At 40.0% G+C, this 21,285-nt stretch overlaps 1 protein-coding gene across 6 annotated transcripts in view; it reads right to left on the bottom strand.

The window, feature by feature from the left end:
* Nucleotides 1-21,285, bottom strand: part of SPECC1L (sperm antigen with calponin homology and coiled-coil domains 1 like) — a 122,684-nt gene that overhangs the window by 19,662 nt on the left and 81,737 nt on the right. For all 6 annotated transcript variants that reach the window (XM_022551428.2, XM_030764314.2, XM_089894792.1 and 3 more), the window contains 2 exons: nt 19,987-20,143; nt 17,712-17,814 (listed from right to left, as the gene is read on the bottom strand). In XM_022551428.2, coding sequence (XP_022407136.2) covers nt 17,712-17,814; nt 19,987-20,143 — 260 coding nt within the window. The remainder of the gene's footprint in view (nt 1-17,711; nt 17,815-19,986; nt 20,144-21,285) is intronic.

Raw genomic sequence — 21,285 nt, 5'->3', positions numbered from 1 at the left:
GAGGAAATGGGGCTACACTGGAGCTATATTTTACCAAATTAAGTCAGAAAAACCTTAAGTAAACTCTGGTAAGATGTACATTGTAATCCCTAGAGTAATCGTTAGGAAAATAACTTAAAAAATAGCAATATGGTAATACTCAGCTATATGCTACCTATCAGAAACACACTAGAAAAATATACACCATGCTAAACTGTAATCAAAATAATCAAAATAATAATATTTTGTAAACAAGATAAAGCCAGAGTGGGTGTATCAGACAAAGGAGACTTCAGAGCAAAGAACATTATCGGGGATAAAGAAGGTCATTTCATAATGACAGAGGTCAATTTCTCATCCTTAACATTTATGTACCTAATAACAGTTTCAAAATACACAAAGCAGATACTATTAGCACTGCAAGGAGACAGAAAATCCACAACTTCAAGTCAAGACATTCCAATACCCCTCACTCAACAGCTGACAGAGCAAGGACACAAAGTAGCTGAAGGTACAGAACATGTTGACAACACTCTCAACCAACAGGCTCTAACTGAGCATTTTTTCCAACAACAGCAGAAGAGTATTTTTAAAAACTATATACCATGTTCTGGGCCACAAAATGAGTCTCGAAAAATTTAAAAGAGATTCAAGTTACAGAGAGTACGTTCTCTGACCACAATGGATTGAAGTCAGAAATCAATAATAGAAAGATCTCTGGAAAATCCTTAAGTGTTTGGAAACTAAATAACATACTTCTATATAACCCATGGGTCAAAGAAGAAATCAAAAGGGAAATTAAATTACTAAGTATTTTGAACTGAATGAAAAAGAATATACCATATATCAAAGTTTGTGGGATACCACTAAAGTAGTAAGTACTTTGGTGGAAATTTCTAGCAATAAGCATCTATAGCAGAAAAAACCTTCAAATCAAGACAACAACTTCTACCTTAAGAAACTAAAGAAGAGCAAATAAAACCCAAGGTAAGCAGAAGAAAGAAAATAAAAAGACCAGAGTACAGGTCAATGAAACGGAAAAACAAAAACAATACAGAAAATAAATAAAATTAGGGACTTCTCTGGTGGTGCAGTGGTTAAGAATCCGCCTGCCAGAGCAGGGGACATGGGTTCAAGCCCTAGTCTGGAAAGACCCCACATGCTGCGGAGCAACTAAGCCTGTGCACCACAGCTACTGAGCCTGTGCTCTAGAGTCTGCGAGCCACAACTACTGAGCCTGCGTGCCTAGAGCACATGCTCTGCAACAAGAGAAGCCGCCACAATGAGAAGCCCGCGCACTGCAACAAAGAGTAGCCCCTGCTCGCCACAACTAGAGAAAGCCTGTGTGCAGCAACGAAGACCCAATGCAGCCAAAAATAAATACCTAAATAAAATAAAAAATTGGTTCATTGAGAAGGTAAATTTTTGTCCTTTTTTTTTGCAGTACGCGGGCCTCTCACTGCTGTGGCCCCTCCCACTGCGGAGCACAGGGCCCGGACGCGCAGGCCCAGCGGCCACGGCTCACGGGCCCAGCCGCCCCACGGCATGCGGGATCCTCCCGGACCAGGGCATGAACCCATGTCCCCTGCATTGGCAGGCGGACTCCCAACCACTGCGCCACCAGGGAAGCCCAAGAAGGTAAATTTGATAAACCTTTAGCTAAATTAATCAGGAAACAAGAGAGAATATACAAACTGCAATATCAGGGGTCAGAGCAGAGACAACACTTCAGATTCTACAAATACTTAAAAGATAATAAGTGAATATTATGATCAACTTTATGGCAATAAATTCAACAACTCAGATGAAATGGACAGATTCCTTGAAAGACTCAAACAACCAAAGCACACTCAAGAAGAAACAGATAACCTGAATAACCCTAGAGTTACTAAAGAAATTGGATTTGTCGTTAAAAACTTTCCCACGAAGAAAACCCCAGACCCAGGTGGCTTCACTGGGGAATTCTACCAAATATTTCAGTAGGAAATAATACCAATTGTACATAAACTTTTCCAGAAAAATAAAGAAGAGAGACTTCTTACCAACTCATTCCGTGAGGTCAACATTACCCTGATACCAAATCCTGCTAAAGACATAAAGAAAACTGCAGACCAATATCCTCATAAACATAGACGCAAAAATTCTAAACAAATTTTTAACAAATTAACAAGACAGAAAAAGGATAATACATCATAACCAAGTGGAGTCTATCTCAGGAATACAGGATTGGTTTACTACTTTTTAAAAAATAAATCACCTTAAACAACTGGAAGATCAAAGAAGTCACAAGGAAAATCAGAAAATAATTAAAGACAATTGAGGGACTTCCCTGGTGGTGCAGTGGATAAGACTCCATGCTCCCAATGCAGGGGGCCTGGGTTCGATCCCTGGTCAGGGAACTAGACCCTACATGCATGCACAACTAAGAGATCGCATGCCACAACTAAGGAGCCTGTGAGCTGCAACTAAGGAGCCTGCCCGCCACAACTAAGACCCAGTGCAACTAAATAAATAAATTAATTAAAAGACTCAGTTAAAAAAAAAAAAAAAGGAAACTCTGCCCCCAGATCAGATAAAAAAAAAAAAGACAATTGAAAATTAAAACACAACATACTAAAACTAAAACTTATGGGACACAGCAAAAGCAGTGTTGGGGGGAAATTTATAGCTATAAACTCTTAAATGTTCAGAAATAAGAAAGAACTCAAATCAACAAACTAACTAACTTTACATCTTAAGGAACTAGAAAAAGAACAAATTAAATCCAAAAGCTAACAGAAGGAAGGAAATAATAAAGATTAGAACAGAGATAAACAAAATAAAGAGTAGAAAACAGAAAAATCAGTAAATCCAAAAGCTGGTTCTTTGAAAAGATGAACAAAATTGATAAATCTTTAGCTAGAAAGACTAAGAAAAGGAGAGAAAACTCAAATTACTAAGATGAGAAAGTAGGCGCATTACTACTGATTCTACAAAAATAAAAAGGATTATAAGAGAGTACTATGAATAACTGTTCACCAGTAAATTGGATAACCCAGATGAAACAGACAAACTCCTAGAAACACAAAACCTATTAAGACTGAATTATGAAGGAATAGGAAATATGAACAGACCTTTAACTAGTAAGAAGATTGAATCAGTAATCAAAAACCCCCCAACAAAAAAAGCCCTGGAATGGATGGCTTCACGGGTGAATTCTACCAAACATTTAAAGAAGAAATAACACCAATCCTCCTCAAAACTTTTCCAAAAATTGAAGAGGAGGAAACACTTCCTAACTCATTCTATGGGGCCAACACTACTCTGATACCAAAGCCAGACAGAGACACTGTAAGAAAACAAAACTACAGAGAAATATCCCTTATGAACAATGATGTAAAAATCCTCAACAAAATACTAGCAAACCAAATTCAGTAGCATATAAAAGGATCATACGCCATGACCAAGTGGGATTTATTTTTGGAATTCAAGGATAGTTCAACACATGAAAATCAATGAATGAAATATACCATACGGACAGAATGAAGGAAAAAAAACACATGATCATCTCAACTGATGCAGAAATGGCATTTGACAAAATCTGGCATCTAATCCTGACTAAAAAACAAACAAAAAAACCTCTCAGCAACCGAGGAATAGAAGGGAGCTTTCTCAACCTGATTAAGGCCATCAACAAAACCTGGAGCTAATGGTACACTTAATGGTAAAAGCCTGAATGCCTTCCCCCTAAGATAGGTATCAACAAACTATGACCCTCTTGCCTATTTTGACTAAAATATAGGCACGCCTATTTATTTATGTGTTGACTTATGGTTAATTTCAAGGTACAATGGCAGAGTTGAATAGTTGCAACAGAGACCTATGACCCACAGAGTCTAAAATATTTACTGTTAGGCCTTTAAGTAAAACTCTACTGACCCCTGCCCTAAGACCAGTAACAAGACAGGGATATCTGCTTCTATTCAATATTGTACTGTAGTTTCTAGCCAGTACAATAAGGAAAGAAAAAGGAATAAAAGGCATCTAGATTATAAAGGAAGAATTAAAACTGTCTTTAGTTGCAGATGGCAAAATTGTCTATGTAGAAAATATGATGGAATTCATATTTTTTCCATTTTTCATAAGTACTAGTTACCTAGTGCTTATAACCCAGAAAGCCTCCTGTGACCTCCTAAAGGTTAACCATTATTGTGACACATATTAGACTAATCTTGCCAACTTCTGGGGTTTCAAGCAACCCAAGATTGTTAACAACCTCATACATATCTTTTGATGAATGCACGTACACACTTTGGTTGAGATATACCTGAGAGTGAAACTGCTTGCTCATATGATATATGAAGATTCAACTTCAGCAGATACTTCCAAATAGTTCTCCAAAATGGCTGGAACATTTTCCAACCCCATCAGCAATGTCTAAGTGTTTTTATTCTGCTTCTTTCCCAACACTAGGCATTATCAGCTTTTTGAATTATGCATTCTGTGTCTAATCTGCTGTAGCATCACCTCATTGTGGTTTTAATTTGTATTTCCCTGATGATTAATGACGCTGGGCATTTTTTCAGCTGTTTATTACCAGCCATTGGATATCCTTTTTTATGAAGTGCTTGTGAAGTCTTCCTATTGGGTAGTACAAGTCCTCCAGCTTTGTTTTCCAAGACTGCCCGGGCTATCTATCAAAGTGGGTTTCCATATAAATGTTAATCAGCTGGTCAATTTCCATTAAAAAAATAAAGAAAACCCTGCTGATATTCTGATTGGAATTACACTTACTTTACAGATTATCTGCTCTTCCAATCAATGAACTTATTAGCACATCATGCCATTTACTTAGGTCTTCTTTAACTTCTTACAATGATATTTTATATTCTTCTGTTCTATACATCTTGCATTAGATTCATTCCTATGTACCTGAATTTTAAAATGCTAATAAAAATGAAATCTTTAAAAAATTTTTGTTTCTTATGTTTATATCTGCATCTTTGTTAGATTTTCTATATCATAATTGTGTCTGTAAATAAACAGCTTTATATCTTTCTTTCCAATCACTACACTTTTTCTTTTTCTGCCTTACTGCCCTAGCTAGGACTTTCAATACAACATTGAAGAGAAGTGAGAGCAGTCTTCTTGCTTTCCTCATCTCTGGCAGAAAGCTCTTGATGTCACAATTAAGATTGATGTCTTGTCTACTATTTTTTTCTAGATACCTTTTATCAGACTAAGGAAAGCAGCTTCTATTCCTAATTTGTTAGAAATTTGTTCCTTTAAAAAAAAATTAAACAGTGAAACAGCTGAATTTTATCAAATGCTTTTTCTGCATCTACTGATCATATCTATCCTTTCATTTTGAGAACTTACTCTGAAGGATTTTAATTCTTTGAAATATTTTGAGACTTGCTACATAAGGCTCAGGATATGGCCCATTTTGATCAACATTCTGTGGCCAACTGGAAGGAATGGGCAATCTGCAGTTGTCTGGCGTAGCATTTTATAGCTGTCAGTCAGGACAAATTGGTTAACTGTGTTACTCCAATCTTCTATAGCTTTACTAAATTTCTGTTTGCTTCTTCTACTAGTTACTGAGAGAGGTGTGTTAAAACCTCCAAATATGACTGAGAGACTGTCTTTTTCTCCTTTCAGTTCTGTCAGTTTTGCTTTATGTTCTTTGGGGCTATGTTATCAGGTGCATATGAGTTTAGGATATAAGCGCCCGTGAAATCTTCTTACTGGGCAATGTAAGTCTTCCCACTCTGTTTCCCAAGACTGCCTTGACTACTGCAGTTGTTGCTATTTTTGTTTTGATCCTTTTATCATAATGAAGTGCCATCTTTATCTTTAGTAATACTTCCTTTTTTAAAAAAAATTAATTAGGGCTTCCCTGGTGGCGCAGTGGTTGACAGTCCGCCTGCCAATGCAGGGGATGCGGGTTTGTGCCCTGGTCTGGGAAGATCCCACATGCTGCAGAGCGGCTGGGCCCGTGAGCCATGGCCGCTAAGCCTGCGTGTCCGGAGCCTGTGCTCTGCAGTGGGAGAGGCCGCAATGGTGAGAGGCCTGCGTGCCACAAAAAAAATAAAAATAAAAAAAAGATTAAAAAAAATATTTAATTAATTTATTTACTTTTGGCTGCGTTGGGTCTTCGTTGCTGCACACGGGCTTTCTCTAGTTGCAGCGAGCAGGGGCTACTCTCTTCATTGCGGTGCGTGGCTTCTCATTGCGGTGGCTTCTCTTGTTGCGGAGCATGGGCTCTAGGTGCACAGGCTTCAGTAGTTGTAGCATGCGGGCTCAGTAGTTGTGGCTGGCGGGCTCTAGAGTGCAGGCTCAGTAGTTGTGGTGCACAGGCTTAGTTGCTCTGCGGCATGTGGGACCTTCCCGGACCAGGGCTCAAACCCATGTCTGCTGCATTGGCAGGCGGATTCTTAACCACTGCACCACCAGGAAAATCCCTAGTAATATTTCTTTCTGTGACAAGTACTTTGTCTGATGTTAGTATAGATCTCCCAACTTTTGATTAGTGCTTGCATAGTATCTTTCCCATTCTTTTATCTTCTTCAGTCTTTCCAGTTAAAGGATGATTCTTATATGCAAAACAGCATTGGGTTTGTTTTTTATAGTCTGAAAATCTTGGTCTTTTAACTGTAATACTCAGTCCATGTATGTATAATGCAATTGTAATATACTTGGGTTTAAATTTACTTCTGTACCCTTATGCTTTGTTCCTTTTCTCTCCTTTCCTGCCTTCTTTTGGATTAATTATTTATTATTACTCCATTTCCCCCTCTATTAGCCTCTTAATTTTCCATTTTTTATTATTGTTTTAGTTGTTACCAATATATAATTTCTAGCGGTCACATTGAAACAGTAAAAAGACATAATATTAATATATTTTAATCAATCTAATATATTAAAATATGATCATTTCAATATGTATCAATATTTTTAAATGGGTTGTTTTACATCCTTTTTTCCCCATACTAAACCTTCAAAATCTGATGTGTGTTTTATAATCACAGCACATCTCGGTTTGGACTGGCCACATTTGAAGTGCTCGATAATCACATGCAGCCAATGGCCACTGTATCAGACAGTGCAGCCCTAGAGACTTATGGTATGTGACCCTTAACTCACTAATATCTACCATAAATTCAGAATTTTATAACTTTCTGGACAATACAAGGACTTTACAACATGTTAATGACATTTACTTTTCTACCAACCTCTTGAGCCATTTTTGTTTTATATTTTAAACCTAAATACATCGTTAAACAAGACATTTTTATTATACTGCAGAGTCAATATTCATTTATATTTACCCATATACTTATTTCTCCCATTGCTCTTTATTCCTTCCTATAATTTTGTTTCCCTATGGGATTATTTTCTTTTTGCTGAAAGAATTTCCTTTTTTCTTTCAGAGTGGGCCTGTTGGTGATAAATTATGTTTTTGTCCATCTATGGAGAAGTTGCCAGTCTTATCAGTACTCTTCTGAAGCTAATACATTTTCTATTTTATGATTTTTCTCATTGACTTTCATTTTTGGCAGTTTTGGTAGGACACTCCTGTCCTTCCCTCTCCTCCTAGGACTCCAACTACACACGTGTTAAATCTTCTACTGTGTCCCACATCTATGACACCTTCTTACGTATTTTTCAACCTTTCATCTCTCAGTTTCACTGTGGATATTTTTAACTGATCAACCCTACAATTCACAAATTTGTATTGTGTCTACTGTGCTGTTAAATGCATGTATTGGAATTCCTAATTTCAGCTATTGTATTTTTTTAATTCTAAAATTTCCATCTGATTCTATTTTATAGATTCCATTTCTCTGGTAAAATTTTCTTTTTCTTCATCTATTTTCTTGAACACACATTAATCAGTTATTTTAAAGGCCTAATCTAAGTATCTGGATCACCTGAAGTTTTTCCCTATATTACTTATTATTTCCCTTGATTTTCAGTCATTTGATCATGTTTACTGGCACGACGTATTTCTGATGGACTGCGAGACACTGGGTATCAGAATATAAGGGGCTGGATGGTGCCATCTCCCTGCAGAAAGGTTTTAAGTTTCTTCCGGCAGCTGAAGACCTCGATGTAGCAGGTGAAAGTTCTGATGCTGAATTTCAAGCTGGCCTTTTCCAGTCAACTTTTATCTGTAAGGCACTGTTCTTTTGAGGGCTCTACTGAACTCCCAGGATGTTTGCCAGGGTCACTCCTCCTTGGCTGGTCTTGAACTCTTGGTTTTTATCTTCCTGGTACCAGGAGAACAAAAGCTGTGCTGAAGTATCTATCCTCTCAGCAGCAGATTTCTGCTGAAGTTCTCCAGGTCCACCTCCACGCATCTTAGCATGCGACAAATACCTTGAGGACAAGAGCTAAGTCAAATGTTGAGTTCACTACTCTGAGACTGTCTTCTCCCTGGGCTTTAGGACCCTCAAATCTCTGTTGCCTTAGTAGCTCCAAATTCAGATTTTAGTTTCCCTCCTCAGTGACTCTGAAACAAGCTCTGGACCACTGCTTTCCGTTTGGTCTCTGACCCATGCCAGGAGCTGGCAAATGCTCCAAGGGTTGAAAAAGGCAGTGCAAACAGAAGCTCAACTCAGTGTGATGTCTTTCTCCCTGCAATCTTGGCTCCTGCCAAATTTGTCCCAGCTGCCTTCATTAGTCCCCAGTGCCTTCACAGACATATATATATATATATATATATATATATATATACACATATACATATATATACGTATATTTGCATTTTAAACAAAACAGTTCTCAGCAGAGTTTGATCTGATAACCTATCATAACCATACACAGAAGTCCATATTGAGTTTTAATTACTAATGCGTATTTCAATGACTAGTCCACAAGCTTCCAGAAACAGGAACTACCTTCCTATTTCCTGATTTCTGCTTCAATGCCCAGCACACTACCTGGCACAGAGCTTAGTATGTATTTGATAAGTTAATTTCTATATTACGAAATATTGCTAGAAAGCAAGTAAAGCATAGCACATAAAAACATCACTTTTAAACCATTCAAGTCCATCAATTCTTCTGATTCCATTAACGTCCACTAAGAAATGTACAATCTTTCCTTCTTTGGCCCAAGCACTAATGAGCAAATCCTTCAATAAAACTGTGCATTCTTAATGTTTATTTGAGATTACATTACCTCAGGCAGTACTAAAAGCTTTTGCCCATTTATTAAAACTATTTTGTACTAGATTAAGTGATTTCATTATCCTTTGGATTAACAATCCATCTCTAGGCCTGGTATTTTATCAGAAAACAATGAGATTTCAAAGTAAAGCTCTCTTAAATTAACCTTTAGAGGCTCCTTGATTGTATTCAATTAGGTTTTCCCAGAACAAGAAAACAACAGTACAACAGAAGCTGTTAAATATAAAATTTAGAACCAAAGAAAAGTATACTGAAAGTACGAGTTATTTTCCTTATTAGCTGGTTAGTCTCATACCATTACATTGTTAATCCCTAAAGAAACAGTCAAAGAACTGGAGTAGTAGCTGCCTCTGGGAAGCAGAATTTACAGAGGTGATGGTATAGGGCAGCGGAGCATCACTTCTCTCCATAAGCACTAAAGAACTATTAGAGGTACCTATATATTTAAATTAATTTAAAAACACAATTGTAGGGCTTCCCTGGTGGCTCAGTGGTTAAGAATCCGCCTGCCAATGCAGGGGACATGGATTCGAGCCCTGGTCTGGGAAGATCCCACATGCTGCGGAGCAACTAAGCCCACACGCCACAACTACTGAGCCTGTGCTCTAGAGCCCGTGAGCCACAACTACTGAGCCCGCGTGCCACAACTACTGAAGCCCGTGCACTTAGAGCCCGTGCTCTGCAACAAGAGAAGCCACAACAATGAGAAGCCCACACACCGCAACGAAGAGTAGGCCCCGCTCGCCACAACTAGAGAATGCCCGCGTGCAGCAACGAAGACCCAATGCAGCCAAAAATAGACAAATTTAAAAAAAATTTTTAAATAAAAAAACCCACAATTGTATACAAGCTGAGGCACTGATTAAAAAAGAAGAAAGACTCAATCCTTAAAGCAATAGTTCTGAAGGCTGTCTGTGATGCCACAGACTCATGGCTCAGCCTTGAGGGAGTCATTGATCCTGGTAGGGGTTCAGGCCCACATCTGTAAACCTGACAGTTAACTTAGATCGTCAAGTCCCCTTCAAAGGTAATATTCTAGTATTCTAAAACTTCAGTGAATAATTGGTGGCAGGGCGCAATTTAAAAGAGAAAAATGTATTTGTCAGATAAAAGGCCAACTCACAAGGGCTTGTTTTGTAATGGATGGTTAATGAAATTACAGTGATTAGTACCATTATTTTAGGATGACTCTTAAGAGAGTTAGCAGAAGATGATATGAGTATTAGGGAATCTATCTCTGTTGATTAGACAGTTCCTGCGACATAAAGCACGTGCAGTCCCAGCACTAACGATGCACTTGGGGCCTGAGAGTGCAGAATGTGCTAAGTGTCACGTAACAGCTCCTGCTCTAGTGAGCCAGTCCAGTGTCACAGCCTGCCCTCTCCTGCTGACTGTGGGAAGTCAGAGACCAAAGACTGGTCCCACACTGCTGGCTTCAAGGAGGGGGTACGCTCATCCATACGTACAGCTAGATAAGGAAAGGGCTCTGGCACTTCTTACGTGGCTCTTGACAAATTAAGAGCTCTATCAGATATATCTTTCAGCTTAAAAAGATTATGCATATAAAATTATGTCCAATTTTAACTCACAGACCTTGAAATAAAAGAACCAGCATTCTATCTACTTTTAAACAGCAAAACAGATACCAGTCTCACAGGAAACAAAAGCCAGACAAACAAAAAAGCCATACATAGACATCATTACAAAAGTGTCCACAGGAAGTAAGGAAGGGGGGAAACGGGTTTGTAGCACAGACTGCCCAATGTATAAAAAGGTTTTTCTTTATGTATGGCTAACCTTTCTGTTTTGCATTATATTTCCTCTTGCATTTTAAGAACCCAGTAAACAAAAAAAAAATTAAAATTATTAATTGAGGATCTTAAGGAATTGATTTGTGTGTGTGTTTTTTAACTTAATACAATGTACCTTAAAATCACAGAATCAGAGAATTTAAGTGGAGGGAACCAAGAGACATTAGTTAAATCATTGATTTAATGCTTGAATTACCTCAATCAACTTGGTTACTTAATTTTTAATCAACTTGCTACATGGCAAAATTCCGTAATCAAGGGGGAGGTACTTTCTAATTATCTAAAATTACTCAATTTAAGGGTAATGGTCTAGGAAAATTTAAAGCTTATGTTACAAGATGACATGCAATAACATAGAAAAATAATACTTTTAAAATCTATTAAACGCATAGCATATGCTAGAACTGTGCACAACTGTCTCGCTTAAGCTTCCATTTTACAGAGGAGGAAACTGAGGCCCAGAGAGGCTAAGTAATTTGCAAAAGGTCACACAGTAAGAGGCAGAACTGACATTCAAACCTTACCTGACACTCAAGTCCAAGGTCTTAATCACGACTCTATGTGTGATTCTCACAGCATGGTCTATGGATCAAGTGCAATGCCTGTAAAAATGCAGATTCCAGAGTCTCCCAACGCACCTCTCAAATTATAAATCTTGAGGGTTGGTTCTCAGGAATCTGCACTTTTCCCACAATCTTCACAGGTTTTTGCATACAAGCCTGCGAACCACTGTTCTAAAAATGAACCTCCAAGGTAACCCATGACATTCAACATATAGGTTCAGACAGTCATTCAGCTCTGCCATGTACAGGGCCTTCTGCTGGATGCTGGGCGGCAAAGACAGGCCCTTCTAAGGAGCTCACAGTCTAGAAAGGAAGACACACACACAAACTGACAACTTCAGTATCCTTGGGATATACCATGTGGGGTTCTGTATCACAGGGAAAATGAATTACAGATACAAAGACACCCCCCACCAAAAAAAAACATGCCCTGATATACAGAAAGCACTCTGCCCTGGACTGGGTTCAAGTCAAGGAAGAACTAGGCTCCCGGGGCTCTGGGAGGAGGGGGTGCACATTAGGGATGAACCCTTGCGGGGGTGGAGCAGGGCAAAGGCAACATTGCACAGATGCTGACTTCGAAGCTGAAGGAGCAGACACTCCCCAGATGGAGTGGGTGAAGTGACAGGATGGGGGGCACCAGTGGCCAAGGTGTGATTGTGGAGAAGCCGATAAGACTACACAGGGGCCAGATCAACTGTAAGGGGTCTTGTTCTCCACACCAAGGATTCGAGGCTTTAACCAAACGGCAAAGGAGAAGCATCTTAAAGAGAAATAACCAGATCACAATTTCAAACCACTTTGGCAGCCAAGTAAAAGACAGCCAGGAGGGTGAGAAAATTACTTATGTCCATGCAAAGCCATCATACGCAGTGTGCACAGCAGCATCATATGTACCGGCCACGACGACCAGACGGCGTCAGCAGATGATGGGATGACAACAGGTGGTCCACAAGGTGGAATACTGTTCAGTCGTAAAAGGAGTGACACGTGGAGAACATGCTACAACACGGTTGAACCGTGAAAACATTATGCTCAATGAAAGAGGCAGCCACAGAGGACCACACGCTGTGTAATTCCAGTGCCATGACATGCCCAGAACAGGCACGTCTATGGAGACAGGAAGTAGATCCGTGGCTGCCTACAGCAAATGGGGAGGGACTGCTAACAGGTACAAGGTTTCTTTTCAGATTGATGAAAATTCTCTAAAACTAATTGTGGTGATGGCTCCACAACTCTGTAAAGACACTAAAATGTACATTTTTAAACGGGTGAACTGCGCCTTATGTGAAGTACAGCCAGATAAAAAATGATGTTAAAGAAAAAGATGTAAAGGGCTGGGCAATACTGATTTATGCTCGAGACTTCAGTCCTCGATCAAATTAGGAGCCATAGCATTGATGTTCTTGCCACTTGGCGAAGCTGAGAGCATCAGTTTTACCCCCACTTTCAGGTATGGAGGACTGAAGTCTTTTAGGATGGAGTGTTATGTCTGGCATCTTTCACTTAGCATAATATTTTTAAGATTCATCCACGTTGTAGCATGTATCAAAAACTTCTAATCCATGAACAAAGGATCTTTCCGTTTACTTAGATTTTAATTTCTTTCATAATGTTTGTAGTTTCCAGTGTACAAGCCTTGTACCCCCTTGGTTAAATTTATTTCTAAGTCTTTTATTCTTTTTTAAAATTTTTATTTTATATTGGAGTATAGTTGATTAACAATGTTGTGTTAGTTCCAGGTGTAAAGTGATTCAGGTATACATATACATGTACCTATTCTTTTTCAAATTGTTTTCCCATTTAGGTTATTACAGAATATTGAGCAGGGTTCCCTGTGCTATACAGTAGGTCCTTGCTGGTTATCTATTTTAAATACAGCAGTGTTTACATGTCAATCCCAAACTCCCAGTCTATCTCTCCCTCCCACCCTTCCCCCCTGGTAACGTAGGTTTGTTTTCTAAGTCTGTGAGTCTGTTTGTGTTTTGTTAACGTAGGTTTGTTTTCTAAGTCTGTGAGTCTGTTTGTGTTTTGTTAACGTAGGTTTGTTTTCTAAGTCTGTGAGTCTGTTTCTGTTTTGTAGTAAGTTCATTTGTATCATTTTTTAAGATTCCACATATAAGCGACACCATATATTTGTCTTTCTCTGACTTACTTCACTAAGTATGATAACCTCCAGGTCCATCCATGTTGCTGCAAACAGCATTATTTCACTCTTTTTAATGGCTGAGTAACATGCAAGTGTACATACGTACCACATCGTCTTTACCCACTCATTTGTTGATGGACACCTAGGTTGCCTCCATGTCTCAGCAACTGTAAACAGCGCTGCAATGAACACTGGGGTGCATGTATCCTTTCGAACCATGCTTTTTTCCGGATATGTTATTATTATTATTTTTGGCCGCACCTCACAGAACACAGGATCTTAGTTCCCCCACCAGGGACCAGGGATCAAACCCATGCCCCCTGCAGTGGAAGTGAGGAGTCTTAACCACGGGACCACCAGGGAATTCCCCCGGATATATTATTCTTTATGAAGCTATTATAAATGGAAATGTTGTCTTAATTTCATTTTCAGAGTTTCATTGCTAGTATAGAGAAATTCAACTGATTTTTATATTGACCTTGTATCCTGTAACTCCGCTGGTTTGTTTAGCAGCTCCAAAGGTTTTTATGTGAATTCTTGAAGGTTTTCTAGATAGCAATCATGTCACCTGCAAACAGACAGTTTTACTTCTTCCTTTTCAATGCCTTTTTTTCTTTCTCTTGCCCAGCTGCCCTAGCGAGAACTTCCAATAAAATGTCAATAGAAATGGTGAGAGTGGGCATCCTTTCCTGTTCCTGATCTTGTGGGGCAAGCACCTAGTCTTTTACCATTAAGTACGATGGTAGCTGTGGGTTTTCACAGATACCCTTTATCAGGTTGAGAAAGTTCCCTTCTATTCCTAGTTTGTTGAGTGTTTTTTTTTATCATGAATGGGTTTTGAATTTTGTCAAACACTTTTTCTGCATCCACTGAGATGATTTTGTGGTTTTTCCCCTTTATTCCACAACATGGTATATTACTTTAATTTTCATATGTTGAACCAACTTTGCATTTCTGGGATAAATCCAACTTGGTCATGGTGCACAATTCCTTTTATTTGCTGCTGGATTCTGTTTGTCCGTATATTTTATTGAGGATTTTTGCATAAGAAATATTGGTCTGTAGTTTTCTTGTGATGTCTTTTTCTGGCTTTGTTATCAGGGTAATACTGGACTCACAGAATGAATTAGGAAATGTTCTCTATTCTATTTTTGGAAGAGTTTGAGAAAGACTGCTGTTAATTCTTCTTTTAAACGTTTGGTAGAATTTACCAGTGAAGCCATCAGGCCCTGGGCTTTTCTTTGTTGAAAGTTTTTTGATCACTAATTCTGTTTCTTTAGTTGCTATACGTCTACTCAGATTTTCTTTCTTTCTTTTTTTAAATATATATATATTTTTTGATGTGGACCATTTTTAAAGTCTTTATTGAATTTTTTGGTTACAATATTGCTTCTGTTTTATGTTTTGTTTTTTTGGTGGCGAGGCATATGGGATCTTAGCTCCCTGATCAGGGATCGAAACCGTACCCCCTGTGCTGGAAGGTGAAGTCTTTAACCACTGGACCACCAGGGAAGTCCCAGATTTTCTTTCTTCTTGAGTTAATTTTTTTTAATTAATTAATTAATATTTTTGGCTGTATTGGGTCTTCGTTGCTGCGCACGTGCTTTCTCTAGTTGCGGCAAGTGGGGGCTACCTTCGTTGTGGTGCGCCGGTTTCTCATTTCAGTGGCTTCTCTTGTTGCAGAGCACGGGCTCTAGGCACGCGGGCTTCAGTAGTTGTGGTGCGTGGGCTCAGTAGTTGTGGCGCACGGGCTTAGTTGCTCCACGGCACGTGGGATCTTCCAGACCAGGGCTCGAACCCGTGTCCCCTGCATTGGCACGCGGATTCTTAACCACTGTGCCACCAGGCAGGTCCTTGAGTTAATTTTTATAGTTTGTGTACTTTGAGGTATTTGTCAAATTCATCTACGTTAAACAATTTGTTGGTATACTGTTCACAGTATTCCCTTTTAATCCCTCTCATTTCTGTAAGGTCATTAGTAATGTCCTCTCCTTTATTCCTGATTCTAGTAATTTTAGTCTCCTCTTTTTTTTTTCCTTTGTCAATCTAGGTAAAGATCTGTAGATTTGCTGATCTTTTCAAAGAACAAACTTCTGGTGTCACTGATGTTCTCTACTGATTCTTCTATCTCCTTTATTTCTGCTCTGACCTTTATTACTTCCTTCCTCTGACTGCTTTAGGCTTAGTCTGCTCTTCTTTTTCTACTTTCTTCAGGTTGACGGTTAGATCATTGATTTGAGATTTTTCTTCTTCTTCTTCTTCTTTTTTTTTTATCTTTTGGCCACACCGCACAGCATGTGGGATCTTAGTACCCCGACCAGGGATCAAACCCACACTCCCTGCATTGGAAGAGCGGGGTCTTAACCACTGGACCGCGAGGGAAGTCCTGAGATTCTTCTTCTTTATAAAGATAGGTGTTCACAGCTATAAATTTCCCTGAGAGCTGCTTTTCAGCACCTCCCATAGTTTTGTTATGTTATGTTGTGAATTTTCCTTCAGTTATTAATTTTTAATTTCATTCCATTGTGATCAGAAAAGACACTTTGTGCAATTTCAATCTTTTAAAATTGATGAAGATTTGTTTTATTACTCAACACACAGCCTATCCTGAATGTTCTACGTGCACCTGAGAAGAATACATACTTTGCTGTTGTTGGATAGAGTGTTCAACAGATCTCTCACAGGTCTAATTAGTATATAGTTCATGGTTCAAATCTTCTATGTCCTTGCTAGGTTTTTCTATCTAGCTATATCCCAATCATTTACTTTTTTTTTTTTTTTGGCCTAAGCAATTATTTTATAAGTGTACAGTTCAGTGGCATTAAGTACATTCACATGGTTGTGTAACCATCACCAGAATCCATTTCCAGAACTTTCTTCATCTTGCAAACTGTAACTCTGTACCCTTTAAACAATAAATCCCCATCACCCCCTGCCCCCAGCCCCTGGCAACCACCATTCTACTTTCAGTCTCAATGAATGTGACTATTCTACGGAGTTTATATAAGTGGAAGCCTAAAATATTTGTACTTCTGTGTATGGCCCATTTCATTTAGCATAATGTCATGGAAGCAACCTAAATGTCCATCAACAGATGAATGGATAACGATGCGGTACATATATATGATAGAATACTACTCAGCCATAAAAAAGAATGAAATAATGCTATTTGCAGCAACATGGACATAGAGATTATCATATTAAGTGAAGTACGTCAGAGACAAGTATCATATGATATCACTTATGTGTGGAATCTAAAAAAATGATACAAATGAACTTATTTACAAAACAGAAACAGACTCACAGACAGAAAAACAAACTTACTGTTACCAGAGAGGATACTGTCTGTGTGTGTGTGTTGGGGTGGGGGGGATAAATTAGGAGTTTGGGATTAGCAGTTACTAACTACTATATATAAAATAGATAAACAACAAGGTCCTGCTACATAGCAAGGGGAACCATATTCAATGTCTCGTAGTGACCTATAATAGAAAAGAATCTGAAAAAGAATAGAAATATATATGTATAAATGAATCACTTTGTTATATACCTGAAACTAACACATCATAAATTAACTACACTTCAGTTTTTAAAAAAAGGTTAATAAAAAAAAGAGAGAGAGACTGACAGGGCAAGAAAGGAGAGGCTATAAAACAGTCCAGATGTGAAATGACAGGGCACAAAGACAGCCCAGTGGGAAGGGGAAAAAGCTAAGAGAAAACTTTAAACATATCAATGATAAGTAAAATCTTAATTTAAAGTAAAATAAATATATTTTCACTCTTAGTCCAGATGAGGCCTTAACAAAAGCAATTAACTGGGACTTAAATGATAAAGTGCTACAACAGCTGAACAAGAGTATTGTAAAGGTTAGCTACTCTGGAAAGGTAAGAAACTTATTTCATCCAAGGGATACTCTGCCACGTTCAGGGCAGACTTGGAACCCAGTGCAGGACTCGTCACTGCTCAGGTGAGCTGCACCGTCAGCACCTGGCGTGGCGGCTGCTCCCCTGGGACAAAAGAACCATGGGGCTACCTGATAGCCTTCGGTTTTCTTCTGACACCACTTCAGCAAGGCGTTCCTCTTGGATCCTCCATATTCTCTTGCCAATGCCGAGAGAGGGTCCTTCCTTTCTTCCCTGATAAGTGAAAATAAGGAACCCAAGTTGAAATATTTCTTATTTGAGCACCCTTCTAAACCAGAAATCCAACACAACAGAACATTTGAACAGAACAAACGCACACTCAGAGGCAACCAATGGCAAGATGTACCTTCACCCGTTGGATTTTTCCTGTCAATTTCTATGGGTCCCACAGACCCACCACCATCAGGGGGCTCTACCATCTGTAGGGGGCTCTGCCATCTGTAGGGGGCTCTGCTCATTATCCACACTGAAACTGGCAAAGATTCAGCACCACTGCATCTTGGGTTCCTCATTTTCACTTAGGGAACAAAGGAAGGACCCTCTCTTGGCACAGCACCACTGTGCCAGGCCATGTGCATGTGCGGGGCAGGGTGCAGTGAGCAACACAGAGACCCTGCCTCTCAAGGAACTTCAGAGTTTACTACAGGACAGACCAACTACAGAAGCTTAGGGGGAAAAAAAAATCAATGGCTATACCTTACTCATTTCTTAAAATTATATGGAGGGTACTTTAGGGCACTGTCGACTGCCTTGGAGGTAGAATAAATATCCTGCCCCAGACCAGACACTGAATCAAAAAAGGTTTTGTGATCACCCTGGTGATGGAGCAGGGGAGGCATACAACCCACTCCTCCAGTACCCAATCCTTCCTTCCAGAAACTATTCTAGAAGCAGAACAGAATACCAAGGAGCACTCTGTAAAACAACCTGTTCCTTGACAAGCAGCACGCTCTTAAAAGCCTGGTCTAATTTTTAGTGATGACTGCACAAGTGGAGATTCTAGCCCTACGACCCATACACTTAACAGTCCAGTAACTGTCCTAGAGGTTATGATGTTACAGGTGGCTTACTATTATTCTGTCCATATTCACCCTACAAAGTATGGTAGGAAATCAAAGAGCACACATGTAGAACTGAAGCTTTTCCAAGTGAGAGGTGCACTGAAACAGCACCAATTTTTATTTAGAACCAAAAGTAAAATATGAAAATATTTCAACTTGCAGTTAGACTGCTGTCTTGAAGAAATATACTTTTATGTTCGTGTACCTGCCCACCGATTGCTGCCCTGATTTAAAGGGTTCAAAGAAGTTTGTTATAACACCACTGATCACAGGAAATGAGAATGAAGATAAAGGTGAGGTATGTGAATGAAAACAAAAGGGCAAGCCAAAAGAAAAAAAAAAACCTCTATTATGCTCAAAATAAAAGTAACTACTACAATCACTTGTGAAAGGTTTCCTCTAGTTCACACAGGCCATTTTGTTATAGAAACAGCTTAAAAAGCATCAAAGACGAGTAAAGTCTATGGGCACAATGAGAAGCTGCAGCAGGGAGCCTCCTAGAGCAGAGGCTGCTCTCCTGGAACATCTTCACTGTACGATAAGGAAGCTAAGGCCAGGAGACACCTCGTGGAGGCTCACAACTTCTAAGTGGGGCACCAGGAAGAGTGGGGGCCCTGCCCACCAGCGCGGACAGTGTGCTCCCCCGGGCTTGGCCAGGGCAGCCTGAGCTGCACTCCCCACTGCACCCGGCCTGCCTGACCCGCACTGAGTACGGGACCACTCTTCTAAGAGGTCGGTCCCCGAGAGGCTGGGTTTTATAAGTGAGCATATAATTTGAGTTTGAGACACCAAATATCCCACTTTTACTCAAACTTGTAAGTCAGTATACGGTAAAGTTCTGAAATCCACTTCCATCCCTCCTCCAGTTCGTGTTCAGCCCTCCTGCGCACTCACTGGAGTCACTGGTCCTGCCAGTAGCGCTCACCTTCCTCCCGGTCCCCCACCCTCAAGGCCTCGCTCGAGTTCCCCTCTTCCAGCCTCCCCAACACTCCATCCACACCCTGTTTTCACTAAACTTACTTTTGTACTCAGCTGTTCTCTACTTGAAAAAACCAAAACCAAAAAACCCCACAAAAAACAAAAACAAAAACACCAGCTGCTTGGGGAAAATAATTCTCTCTTTTACTTTGCTTTACTTTTTCACTTTCATATCATCTTTCCCAATTCTAGGCATAGAAGACTAGATCAGAAAACACTAAATAACATATAAAGAATGAAAATACATCAGTGCCCGAATGCCGTTACTTTATAACCTGATCATTTAATTTCAAAAGGCCAGGAACGGCAGGCATGAAATGCACCAATACTAACTACTGTCCTCTACCTTATCCGGCTTCGAGTGGTGGGGGTCACGGAGGCCGTGGGGGAGGAGGACAGGGACAGCTGTGGCGACGTGGCACCAATGGCCATGAGCGAGGCAGGAGACGCGCCCTCAGGTGCAGAGACATCTCGCTTCATCTCTTCACTGCTTCGTCTGGACACTGAGTGTAAGAAACAGCCATTATGCAATTTATAGCAAAAACATTTTAAGCTGAGTTCTTGAGACATCTTCTTCAGCAGGTCCCCAAAAGAGCAGAAATTATCATACAGGAGGAAAAACTAACATTCTCTTTAACTTACTGATAACTTGAAAGGATTTTTTTTTTTTTTCCATTCTAAAAAACTGTAGGGGGCTTCTCTGGTGGCGCAGTGGTTGAGAATCTGCCTGCCAATGCAGGGGACATGCGTTGGAGCCCTGGTCTGGGAAGATCCCACATGCCGCGGAGCAACTAGGCCTGTGAGCCACTACTGAGCCTACGCATCTGGAGCCTGTGCTCCGCAACAAGAGAGGCCGCGATAGTGAGAGGCCCGCGCACCGCAATGAAGAGTGGGCCCCGCTTGCCACAACCAGAGAAAGCCCTCGCACAGAAACGAAGACCCAACACAGCCAAAAATAAAAATAAATTAAAACAAACAAAACAAAAAAAACTGTGAAAAAGGTACAGTTGTTGAAATATGCACAGAAGCCCACATTCCCTGAAGGCAAGGAGTGTGTCTCATCCACCATCAACACTCAAAGCACCCACCTGGCCCACAGTGAGCCCCCCGCAAACCTGCGTTCAACTACAAACACGACCAAAGCCAAAGGCTAACTAAAGCAACATTCACTCTCAACCAAAATCAACACAACCCTTCTGAACGTGGCCAAAAACACTGCTGAAGAGACAGAAAGGAAAGATGCTTTGTTACAGGGCCACACTTAATTCTGGGTCAAGATTTTTTTTTTTTTGGCTGCCTTGGGTCTTCGTTGCTGCGCGTGGGCTCTCTAGTTGTGGTGAGCGGGGACTACTCTTTGTTGTGGTGCACGGGCTTCTCATTGCAACGGCTTCTCTTGTTGCAGAGCAAGGGCTCTAGGCGTGCGGGCTTCAGTAGTTGAGGCGCACGGGCTTAGTTGCTCCACGGCATGTGGGATCTTCCCGGAACAGGGATCGAACCCACGTCCCCTGCATTAGCAGGCAGATTCTTAACCACTGCGCCACCAGGGAAGTCCCAAGCCACGTTTTAAAAAACATGAATCAACAAAACAGAAAAGCAAAAGGTGTTGTGTCAAGTCAACTACCGAGAGATAAGAACAATCAGGAAA

The sequence above is a fragment of the Delphinapterus leucas genome, chromosome 14 (genome assembly GCF_059928025.1).
Source record: "Delphinapterus leucas isolate spDelLeu-1000000601 "Yukka" chromosome 14, BTC_Dleu_Yukka2, whole genome shotgun sequence".
Taxonomy (NCBI): Eukaryota; Metazoa; Chordata; class Mammalia; order Artiodactyla; family Monodontidae; genus Delphinapterus; species Delphinapterus leucas.
This window is presented reverse-complemented; position numbering and strand designations above follow the sequence as displayed.